Raw genomic sequence first — 12,800 nt, 5'->3', positions numbered from 1 at the left:
TTTGAGTATTCCTAATGATGGCTGAGATAAATCAAGAAATGTTTGTTATATTTTCACTTGAGAAAGCACAGATGTGTCATGAATTTTTAGAAATACTCATCAAAAAATTGAAATAGAAAAATAAAATTTATTGCTTTTAAAGGATATTTGTTTATATAGAATGTGAATTTACATAGAATATCTCGATTCCTAAGAAAGCTGTTTCTGTACTCAAAAAAAATGCCTTTGAGTATAGCTAAAAAAATTTGTATTCACTTATTCAACACTTGTTAATTGTTCACTGTATACTAAGAATAGCAGAAAGCGATGGCAAATACCATAGTACAGGAGTGAACAAAAAGGGCATGATTCTTGTCCTCATGGGTTCGTAATTCAGCCTTTTTCTCTTATATTGCCCATATTGTTATGAATACTTATTCTAGAATTGTTTTGTTTTTAAAAATACCTTTGATGTGGTTAAAACTAAACCTCAAACTTACAACTAATCTGCTAATGAGGAATGTTATGAACCATGAAATATAAGCGTACAGCTAACTGGAAGGCAACAGAAACCACTTTACTTGTATATTAGAAGCACGTATCATTTATGTCTCACAGTACTGTGTTTTACAATTACATTACTTTACATTAAAATGCAATTTCAAAAATTGGTGCTGGGTCAGTTAGATAACCATACGGAAGAAAATGAATCTTGAACCTCCACTCCACACCATGCACAAAAATCAATTCCAGATGGACTCTAAACCTAAATATGAATGTTAAAACAATAAAACTTTTAGGAGAAAACATAGAAAAATATCTTTATAATTTCAGGAATGGGCAAAGACTTCTTAAACAGGACATTAACAAGAACTAACCATAAAGGGATAAGGCGGATTTCATTAGAAGCATGAGCTTCTATTCATCAAATGACACAACTAAGAGTAAACAGACAAGCCGCAGAGCAGAAGATATTTGCAATACATATATTTGACAGTGGATTCACATTCAGAGCATACAAAGAACCTCTACAAATCAATAAGAAGTAGACAACAGAAAAAATGGTAAAAAAACAATCAAACAAAAATAACCCACAAAAACCCTGCACAGGTTATTCACAAAAGAGGATATTCAAATGGACAATAACATATGAAAAGGGATTCAATTTTTTTAAAATTTTATTTATTTATTTGACAGACGGAGATCACAATTAAGTAGAGAGGCAGGCATAGAGAGAGGGGGGTAAGCAGCCTCCCCGCCAAGCAGAGAACCCGATGCAGGGCTCAATCCCAGGACCCTGGGACCATGACCCGAGCTGAAGGCAGAGGCCTAACCCACTGAGCCACCCAGACGCCCCAGGGATTCAATTTTTAAGTCAAATAAAAAAGTGCAGATTAAAACCACAATATAAAACTATTATATACCCACTGGAAGGGCTAAAAAGGAAGAGACAGATAATACCAAGAGATGACAAGGATGTAGAGCAACAAGAATTCTTCTACATGGCTGGCTGAAGTATAAACTTGTACTCTTGTTGTGGAAAACTGCTTCACAGTATCTATTATAACTGATCATATGCATACCCCCTGACTTAGGAATTCCACTCCTAGGTAGACACCTTAACAGAAATGTGTGCATATGTTCACCAAAAGACACGCAAACAAATGTTCATGTTAGCACAATTTCTAACAGTAAAATTGGAATCAACTCATATGTCTTATCAATAGTAGAATGCATAAAATATGGTATATTTGTATAATGCAGCAAAGGGAATGAAGGAACCACAACTACATGTAACAACATGGATAAATTTCACAAACATATTGAGCTAAAGAAGGTAGAACCTTCTTCATAAAAATTAATACGACATGGGGCACCTGAATGGCTCAGTCATTAAGCATCTGCCTTCGGCTCAGGTCATGATCCCAGCATCCTGGGATCGAGCCCCCCATCGGGCTCCCTGATCAGCAGGAACCCTGCTTCTGCCTCTCCCACTCCCCCTGCTTGTGTTCCCTCTCTTGCTCTTCCTCTCTGTCAAATAAATAAGTAAAATCTTTAAAAAAAAAATTAATACCACATGATTTCATGTATACAAAGTTTAAAATCTGGCTGAATTTATCTGTGGTATTAGAGGTTGTGACAGTGGTTATCCTTTGAGAGGGAAAAGGGTAATGGCTGAAAGAACAGTAAGGGGCAGGATCTCTTTTGAGGTACTTACTGGTCAAGTTTTCTTTCTTGGTTAAGGTATTATAGAGATGAATTCATGCTATGAAAACCAGCAACCGTACAGCTAAGAATTGCCTGAATGTATGTTATACTTCAACAAAGCACCTATTTGAAAAGTGCTCTAAGATCCAAATATATTTTGCACAATTCAAATTCTCTACACATAGTTCAAAGGAATGATCATTCCTCTTTCTCCTAGTTTGCCCAAAATCAAATACTTGAAAACAAGACCTGGGGCACCTGGCTGGCTCAGTCGGTAGAACATGTGACTCTTGATGTCAGGGTCATGAGTTTAAGCCCCACATGGGCATAAAGCCTACTTTAAAAAAAAAAAAAAGAAGGAAGGAAGGAAAGGAAGAAAGGAAGTAAGAAAGAAAGAAAGAATAAGATCTAATCCTAGATGAGGAAAGGAATATTATGAGGTCATTTTCATGGCACAGGATTGTAACAGGAAGAAAAAAAATAGTATACCTGACTCAAATCTAGGCTAATAGGAACCACATATTTCATTTTCCTCTAAGGCTTCAGACTATATATATTCCCAGGGTTTCTTTTTTTTTTTTTTTTTTAAGATTTTATTTATTTGACAGAGAGAGATCACAAGCAGGCAGAGAGGCAGGCAGAGAGAGAGGGGCAAGCAGTCTCCCTGCTGAGCAGAGAGCCCGATGTGGGGCTCAATCCCAGGACCCTGAGCCACCCAGGCATCCCTATTCCCAAGTTTTTAAAAGGCTCTTCTCCTATGACAAGGTATCTGATCCATCACTAGAATTGGAATTCTGTGCTCTGTAATTGTGTCTAAATCACCATGTAATACTCAAGGCACAGTCTTAACAGCCCCAAAACATAGTGTCTAACCCAAATATCACCCTTACACAAATGCAGTCTAAGAATTCCCAGCAAATTGTTGGTTTATTTGGAGGTTAACTAAAACTACCAGATCTTTTTCATATTGTAAGTCAGATTTCCTACATCTTGTATTTTTTTTTAATTAAATTAAAAAATATTAAATACAGGGGGTGCCTGCATAGCTCAGTTGGAAGAGCATGTAACTCCTGAGTTTGAGCCCCATGTTGGGTATAGAAATTACTCACAAAAAAAGTTTAAAAAAATATATAACATTTAATATTTTCCTTGCTAAGCCTAACTTTGTTGGCTTTCACTTATCACTAACAACATGTTGATTCTATAGGCAATTCTCTTAGCTTTGTCATCTATACATATAATTCACATTTCTTCTAGGTATTTATTATCCAAGTCATTATTCTCAAAGTATGCTGATTCCAGACTATATAAGATAGACATCTAGAAGGTGATGCCAGAGTCTTGAAGCATTTCCCAAAGTATGTTTCATGTAATACATCCCAGAATGAGTGAGGGATCATCACATCTGTGATGAGTTTGGGAAATGCTAGATTACCAAAGAATTTCTCAGTCCTTGCAATTCTAATGCACATGGTTTAAGTCTCTAAGAGGGAATTAGAGTATAAAGTGTTTCCCAAACCTGTCTGACTTAGAAAAAACTTTAAAGAAATCTTTTCTCATCTTGAGAAATGACTGTTCCTGGAAAGACGCTTTGAGAAACACTGCTCTGGGGTGATAATGATACAACAGCCAACTTCTGTGGGCAAATGATTTTTTATTCTCTTTTTTAAAGTAGGCTCCTTGCCAAATGTGGGGCTTGAACTCGTGACCCTGATATCAAGATTTACATACTCTACCAACTGAGCCAGCCAGGTGCCCCAAGAGACTGTTTTATTAGCCTCAAATCCACCTAACTGCATTATGATCCAATCTACCTAAACTTCTTCATATTGCCAAAAGATTATCAAGGCATTGTCAAATGTAGCAATGATATATCTTACCAGTCTAACTTATCACAAAGTAAAACAGAATGAGGTAAAGAGGCTTTAGTATTAGGATTAGTAAGCTATGGATGTTCAACCTACTGTGAGAATCATGTTCAGTAAGAAGCTATAAAGGTGAGATATATATTTTGAGGTTCCCATAAAATTGGCTTTATCTTAAAAATTTTGGTGATTAAAACTAATCTTCAGTTATACAAAAACTAAAATTTGGTTATATGGGACATCTCATTTTCTAGTGATATTTAGTGAAATATTTTGGTGTATTAAGAATGAGTTATATGGGTGCCTGCGTGGCTCAGGTGGTTAAACATCTGTCTTCAGCTCAGGTCATGATTCAGGGGTCCTGGGATTAAGCCCCATATCAGGCTCCCTGCTCAGCGGGGAGCCTGCTTCCCCCTCTCCCTCCCTCGGCCTGTGTTCTCTCTAATAAATAAGCAAAATCTCCAAAAAAAAAAAAAAAAAAAAAAGAATGAGTTCTAGGGGCACCAGGCTGGCATGTGACTCCTGATCTTGGGGTCATGAGTTCAAGCCCCATGTTGGGTGTAAGCTTACTTTAAAAAAATGAGTTATAAAAAATTATCACTCAATTCTGTGTACTGTATAAAGAGTATTATAATTAAAAGTTTGAAATATTTATGGTTTTCATAACTTGTCAAAAGAATTTTACCTATTCATCTGAAATCCATTTGAAAGATTACATTTAACAAAATAGTCTTTGTAAAAGAAAATAGACACATATAACACGGTCCTTCTTTCAGGGAATTAATTTCTAGGGGTATCCACTAAAATTTATCCACTAGATAGAACTAGGGGTAAGAGGGTGATAGGGTATACTTATAAAAAAAGTTTACACATACAAATCATATTAAAACAGCACACTTAAAATTGAGACAGTATATTCATATAAGGCAGTACCAGCACCACTAGTCCTCTGCATTGTCTACGGGGTAGTAGACCTTACAATGTTGTTGAGATAACTGGCTTCCATTAGCAAGCATGTGATTGGCAGGATGATAAAGTCTTTTTCACTCACAGGTCAGCTATTTCCTTTTCTTTAAAAGAGGCAATTCTGATGATCCATCTTTTAGCTACAGTCTCTCATTGAATCCCAGTTCTCTTGCCTTCAGCTTTGATATGGTTCTAACTTTCCTCTTGTATCAGCTCATACTTGTCATCAACTCCTCTATTCAGAACAGCAAATATCAGGAGTTTGACCTCAGGGCAAAGTCCGGGTGGGCAGGTAAAATTTGACCACTGGACCTACTTCCTAATCTTTCATACCCAGCAATTCATGAAGCAGTATCAAATTCAAACTAAAAAACAGAAGCATGACCCCTTATAAGTACTATGAAAAGAGCTCTTTTGCCTTTCTAAGTATACTTGAAAAGAACTGTCAGCCACCCTATTAAGACAGAAATGGATCACAGACTAGAAAAAAAAGAAGGAAAAGTGCAGAAACCCAACTGAAATGTAAATAAAAGTGTTAGCACTCTCTTTATGTTTGGTGATACTGTACTTGATATAAAAATATTAAAATAATATTCTATGAAAGGTCTTTATGAAGTCAGGAACATTATAACACTACTGAAACTTGAAAGGCATCTTTATTTAAATAACACTGACATCTGATACAAAAAACTTCTATTGCCATATATGAGACTTTAAAGACTAATTTTATTTTCAGTCAATTCCCATACTTGGTATTTCACCACTTAACTATTTATAAATTAATTTGAGAAACAAATGTATGTGAAAAATAATTATCTTTGTCAAGTTATTAAATCCAAGCCTCTAAAATAATAAAATTCAAGTATGTCTCAGTGGTCCAGCAGCTAAAGACAAGAATTAGTTGCATCTTCTTGTTTCAGAATGCCAAGTGTACAAAAATAGAGTATGATTCAATTTTAATAATATTTAGGAAAAATTATTTTAAGCCTCTTTTTCAAACTAGAATAATTAATATATTAAAAATTAGCGCATTAAAATTTATCCACTAGTAACTTGTACTGAATACTAAATGCCATACTTTAAAACTGTGTTTTTTATTAAATAGGTATTTCTACATAAATCTTTAAAAGTTCTACAAGTGTCAGAATAGATTTCAGAATTCTAAATGTTTCTAATAGATTTTTTTGTATTCACTTAAAAGTTTCTTTAAAAAATTATGCCGATGAGGAAAAGCCAACCAAGACTTAATGCCTGTAAGAGAACATACTGAAAAGTAAATTCAACCAAAAAGACTTGAGATATTTATTAATATTTGTTGGTGTGCCTTAATAACAGTTCCTAGTGAGGAAATGCTTTACATATGCTTGTAAAGAGGCATTTTTTGGTGTCAAATGATGATTGTCTTTGAAGGAAGAAAGTACTTGGGATCAGTTTTAATCTGCATTGAACCAACCACCTATTTAAACGAACAAATCAAAGAACGGAATCTTTACCCACAGTTTCAAATGTGGTCCTATTCAAAATCCTACAATGTGATCACAAACTATTTAATACCATACAAATTCACACAATTCATATAAAACATAATAAATTTCAAGTTTTCTGTGAAGAGATTATACATAATAGGAGATACCCTCAAATTACATACACTTTGGCTTAGAGAACATTCTCATGTTCTTGTAACAGGGAAACCTACCCCAGTCAGTGGCTATAACCCAACTGAGAAATGCACATACGACTAAGCTTATTTCCAATCTGCTAACAGACTCCATTTGCTGTATTAGATAATCTTTTTCAGGGCAGTAAGATTGCAACAGAGAGAAATCCTAAAGCAAATAGATCTACCTTCTATAGAAAGAATATCTTCGGGTAAACTAGAATAAAAGTTCAGAGTCCACCTTCTTAATTTTCTACTATCTTCTCCAACTTAGTAATGGTAATCATTCTCAGATCTAGGTCATCCATAACATTGTTTCTGGTTTGGCATAATACATGAGCACTGATTTCAAACAGAAATAAATATTAATATATCTTATATGTTCAGTGCTTTACAGATAAAAAACTGGGAAGTAGGACTACTTTTTTGGTTTCCTTCTAAACCTGACTTAAAGATATACCATTTATATCCACATGATTCACTGTCCTGTAAGTATTCCTGCAGAGTTCATGGGGGTTTTGTTTCTTTAGAAGAGTTTTAAGCTCCCCAAGAACAAAACTCCCTTTTACATTACTTTTGTATCTATTTCAACTATATCAGCCCTCTCTAAATAATCAGTACATAGTAGCTCATACATATTTATAGAACACTGGTTTGGAATTAAAGCAAAAACAGCTGTATTCTCAAACACTTACTAAAATCAGAACTCCTTCATTACTCAAACTGGGCCTGCCAAAAACATCACTGTGGTGGTCTATTTATTTACATCAATGGTGAAGACCCATCTTCAGTCATCTCCATCCCCAAAGGGGATGGGACCATTAACAGACTGATATCACAACGGCTTTGTTGTTGCTGCTGTTGTTTTAAGATTTTATTTTTAAGTAATCTCTACACACCCAACGTGGGACTTGAACTCACAACCTGGAAATCAAGAGTCAAATGTTCCACAGAATCAATCAGCCAGGTACTCCCACAATGGCTTTGTTCTAATTCCATCTCCATTTGGTTCTTCTTGCCAAGGGCAGGAGCCATCTTGCTGTCAAGTCTAAACCCCTGAGCCCTCTACCTTGGATCTTCCCCTCCTCCATACCCTTGTGTCTCCCAGCTCTATTAAGCTCCTTAATCCTAGAATTAAGAAAGAAAAAGGAGGAGGAAGAAAGAGGCAGAAAATGAATAAGAAAAAAATATGGGGGAGATGGAAAAAGGGTAGGAAGTTTTTCAAAGACTAGTAAAATGATAAAAAAAAAGATTTAAAAATTATCCTATTTGTTACTCTACTTAGAGTTACATGACCAGAAAAGAATTATATAAATTTATAATTACCTTTCTAAAAGTAGTTTTGGGGCGCATGGGTGGCTCAGTAGGTTTAGCATCTGCCTTTGGCTCAGGTCATGATCCCAGGGTCCTGGGATGGAGCCCTGCATCGGGCTCCCTAAGCTCAATGGAGAGCATGCTTCTCCCTCTCCCACTCCCCCTGCTTGTGTTCCCTCTCTCACTGTCTCTCTCTGTCAAATAAATAAATAAAATCTTAAAAAAATAATAATTTTTTTAAAAAGTAATTTTGTCCTTTTTTGTGGAGGCATTCAGAAAATTTTTAAAGATTTTATGTATTTATTTAACACAGAGAGAGAGAGTACACAAGCACACAAGCAGGGAGAATGGCAGACAGAGGGAGAGGGAGAAGCAAGCTCCCTTCTGAGCAAGGAGCCCAATGTGGGGCTCAATCATGACCTGATCTGAAGGCAGACCTCCACCCAACTGAGCCACCCAAGAGCCCCCAGAAAATTTACTGAAAAAAGCATTCTTTACCACAGTTTTAAGCAAGAGGCTCTTTTCTATGTTGTAATAATTTATATTTAACTTGGGTCCTGACACTATTTATACCACCAATTTTCATAATAGGACCATGAAATCATTAAGAAATAACTCAAACTTCAAGTGTCATTAAACAAAAGTATGAAGTTATTTAGGCATGAGCTTAGCAGGTAATGAATAAGTTAAATATTCACCAGTAAAAGTGTTCCATGAGGTTGAAACACCAAATAGATATATCAGTTCAGAGAGAAGGGCCAAACATATAGTTATAAAAGAAGTACTTCTACAAAGAAAGATTGTTTCAAGGTGAACAAGCATTCCCGTAGCATTAAAAAAAAAAAAAAAAAAGGCAACAGTAGAAAGCAAAAAAAATGAGATCTACATTATTATATCTTACTTGTCTGAGGTCAATGAATGCTAGCTGCAGGGTATCCCCCTGGAATCCTGGCACAGGCTCAGAGCTGGCAAACACTATTTAAAAAAAAAACAACAACAAAACAACACCACAAGAATAAAAACAAGATTGTAAAATATACAAGGATTTAACCACTAAATTAATTTCTACTCATTACAAATGTATTGTAATACTTACATGTAACCATTTCAAATGAAGACTATTTATGGCCTTCAATTTTCACTACTGAGAATGTTCTCCACACCCATTACCACAAGTATTTTAATAATTTTAAACTTCTAATCTACCATTTAATCACTGTAATCCTTAATTACAATAAATTTAGAATGGTTATCCCACATAAAGTTCAAGAGTAGTAATATACTTCAATCAAGAAAAGTTTTCTGACTCTATTTAGCCTTAGGTGAATGATTATAGAAGCATTCTGAAACTGTACCAATTCCATGGCTGTCAACATATTTCAAAATTTCTCCTTTGTTATAGAACATGCTTATAAAAATCTTACCTCTAGCTAAAAGCAATAATGGCCAGACACATAAAAAGTCAGATTACATGCAGACAACGGGTAAAGTGTTCTAAGTAGCAATATGAGGATGATGCAGGAATGTCTGTTCATGTCTTCTAGTAATTTTTTTTTTCCCATAAAGGAATCTCACCTCTTTAAAAACTAAAGAAATATTTAAGACAAGGTTGAAAAATATTTCAAAAGATTTTTTTCTTTTCTTTTTTTAAAGATTATTTATTTTGGAGAGGGGGGGAAGGGGCAGAGGAAGAGGAAGAGAAAACTCTAAGCAGACTCCATGCTAAGCACAGAGCTGTACTCGGGGATGGATCTCACAACCGGGAGCTCACAACCTGAGCGGAAAGGAAGAGTCAGAGGCTTAACCAACTGTGCCACACCAGGTGCCCCTCGAAAGACTTTTTCCTATGATTTTCTTGTACTTAAAAATTTATAATACTAGTAACATAGCTTGTTTAGTTAAGTTGAAGACGATTCCAATAGGAGTTATTTTGAAGACAAAAGACTTTCAAGTCATAAAAAGGACCTATCTATACGAGAATACCTCGTATAGTGCATTCTATGTTTTCCCTCAAAACATTACAGATTTTCCATTTATAAACTTATCTAAGCCAGTATTTTAAAAGCCATTTAAATTTGCACCCTATATATACAGCTCTCAGAATAACAAAAATAACTCTTAGTTTAGTCCATTATGTGTGAAATATAGATTAGAAAGGCTCAGAATAATGTATTTAATTTTAAATACATGAAAGTCTAGCATAGCTTAATTTAGCTGGCATTTTTAGGAAATGAAGATGTCAAAAGTTTTTGTTGTTGTTGTTTTTGTTTTAAAGTTTTATTTATTTATTTGACAGAGAGAGATCACAAGTAGGCAGAGAGAGAGGAGGAAGCAGGCTCCCTGCTGAGCAGAGAGCCTGATGCGGGACTCGATTCCCAGGACCCTGAGATCATGACCTGAGCCGAAGGCAGAGGCTTAACCCACTGAGCCACCCAGGCGCCCAAAGTTTTTGTTGTTTTAATATAATGTTAATTTTTTAAACTTAAGCATTTTTTTAATATTTTATTTATTTATTTGACACACACAGATCACAAGTAGGCAGAGGCAGGCAGAGAGAGGGAGGAAGCAGGCTCCCTGCTGAGCAGAGAGCCCAATGCGGGGCTCGATCCCAGAATCCTGGGATCATGACCTGAGCCGAAGGCAGAGGCTTTAACCCACTGAGCCACCCAGGCGCCCCAAACTTAAGCATTTTTGATGGAATTTTAAACTGTGACATAATACTTCCTTTTTTAAAAACTTTTTTTGAGTATTCTAAATATTTAAATGTTTCTTAATTCTCTGGATTACTGTTAATAATGTTTTTTATTCCATACAATAAATTCTGAGGACTGCCATGTTATTAAGGTCCCTCTTTAAATAGAATGCTGTGCTGTTTGAGTTCTTATGTCTAGCTCTTATAATTTTTCTACTTTCTCTCTTGCAGTTTTAATATAAATTCTTACTCTCTGCTCTCTCATTCATCTTATTAATATGCTGCCCTTAATAGTTTTTTTTAATAGTCTTTTAAAAAAAATTTATTTATTTATTTGACAGAGAGAGACACAGCGAGAGAGGGAATACAAGCCAGGGGAGTGTGAGAGGGAGAAGCAGGCTTCCTGCTGAGCCGGGAGCCCAATGCGGGGCTCAATCCCAGGACCCAGCATCATGCCCCGAGCTGAAGGTAGACACTTAACAACTGAGCCACCCAGGTGCCCCTGCCTTTAATAGTCCTGAGTTGGTCAGTCAGCTAATTGACTATTAGAATTGTGTCTAAAATAAGAGCAAATACGGCCTGAGCAAGGGACTCTCCCACAAATAAGGTGAATGGATTCTATATATGCTTTTGAGTATATGTGCTTTTCAAGTTGGAATAACCTTTCTGTTAGTCAGAGGTACTTTTCCCCTTTACTTCTTGATTCTCTGCTATGTACTACGTACACAGTTATAGTCATGAGATACATGACCACATGCACTTTTCTCAGGCCCTCTTTTCCAGAAAACTAAGTTTATTGAGCAAATCTAGCCTGCTTTTCATTATTTAGTATAATTCACTCACATCATTATCTTTTCGTACAATGAAAAGTGGCATGCTTTCATACTGTGGTGACCCCATCATGTCCCATGGTTAGGGTTAGGGTGACCCCCTAACCATGTCCCAAATAACTGAGTTGTCTTTCTCTAGTACCAACAGGTCTTAATTAAAAAATAGTAAGCAAAACTACAATTACCTATTAAAAGTAAAGGTATTTTTTAACTTAAAAAGTAGTTTTCTTAACATTACCCAGCATGTTGGCTTTCTTGGCCCGAGTCTCAGGCTACTGTTCCCAAGCAACAGTTAACTATGAATCCCTAGTGGTCTCTAATCAAGACTGTAAATGTTGGCTCAGCTTCTACCACCTCAACATATACATATACATACACAGAAAATAATTACTTCCAGGGTGCCTGGGTGGCTCAGTGGGTTGGGCCTCTGCCTTCAGGCCAGGTCATAATCTCAGGGTCCTGGGACTGAGCCCCGCATCTGGCTCTCTGCTCAGTGGGGAGCCTGCTTCCCTCTGTCTCTTTGCCTGCCTCTCTGCCTTCTTGTGATCTCTCTCTGTGTGTCAAATAAATAAATACATAAATAAAATCTTAAAAAGAAAAGAAAAGAAAAGAAATACTTCTTCTAACACAGGGAGACTTACTTTATATATCAGGCATAAAAAATAACTTCAATTTTGATTACATTTAGAATCATTATCTACTTTATCTCCCAGAATTTTCCTGCACTGAAAATAATCTGTCGTTTTCTTTTCTCTCAGTTCCTGTTTCAGGCACTATAGTTTAAGCTCCGTTACTTGGCATTAAGCCAAAGAGTTTAGTGTCGAAATTATACTAGTCCCACAAATTTATATACCACTTTATAGTTTACAAAAGCAGTTTCTCACACACCACCTACTTTGATCATCACAATAACTTATTTTAGTAACAGGACATGCAGACAATGGAGCATAAAATCTTAGCAGCTGGAAGAGACACTCCCTTTGAAATACCTCCACCAGGCTCCTTAAGGCTTGGCATGAAAGTTCCTTAGTCCTTCATTTTACAAATTAGGAAAATTAAAAGTGAAATGACTTGCCCAGGATCACATAGCTAATTCAGGTCTCCTAGCATTCAATCCACTGATCCAGAATCTGCACTAGTATTTACCTTTCACCTTTTATCCTATCTCTCACAAGAAACTAACCAATATGGAAGTGCAACTCTCTAGTTCATAGCTCTTGGGGCTTTTTCTCAAATGTTTCTTAGGGATAGGAGACAATTTACCAATCTGAAAATCATCCGCCACAGAG

The 12,800-nt window shown here is 36.0% G+C and overlaps 1 protein-coding gene across 5 annotated transcripts in view; it reads right to left on the bottom strand.

Annotated features, from left to right (window-relative positions):
- LOC111144972 (exocyst complex component 6) overlaps nucleotides 1-12,800 on the bottom strand; it is a 236,414-nt gene that overhangs the window by 30,611 nt on the left and 193,003 nt on the right. For all 5 annotated transcript variants that reach the window (XM_022499608.1, XM_022499612.1, XM_022499609.1 and 2 more), the window contains one exon: nucleotides 8,891-8,964. In XM_022499608.1, the coding sequence (XP_022355316.1) occupies nucleotides 8,891-8,964 (74 nt within the window). The remainder of the gene's footprint in view (nucleotides 1-8,890; nucleotides 8,965-12,800) is intronic.

This window comes from Enhydra lutris, unplaced genomic scaffold (assembly GCF_002288905.1).
Source record: "Enhydra lutris kenyoni isolate GAN:26980312 unplaced genomic scaffold, ASM228890v2 scaffoldscaffold12, whole genome shotgun sequence".
Taxonomy (NCBI): domain Eukaryota; kingdom Metazoa; phylum Chordata; class Mammalia; order Carnivora; family Mustelidae; genus Enhydra; species Enhydra lutris.
This window is presented reverse-complemented; position numbering and strand designations above follow the sequence as displayed.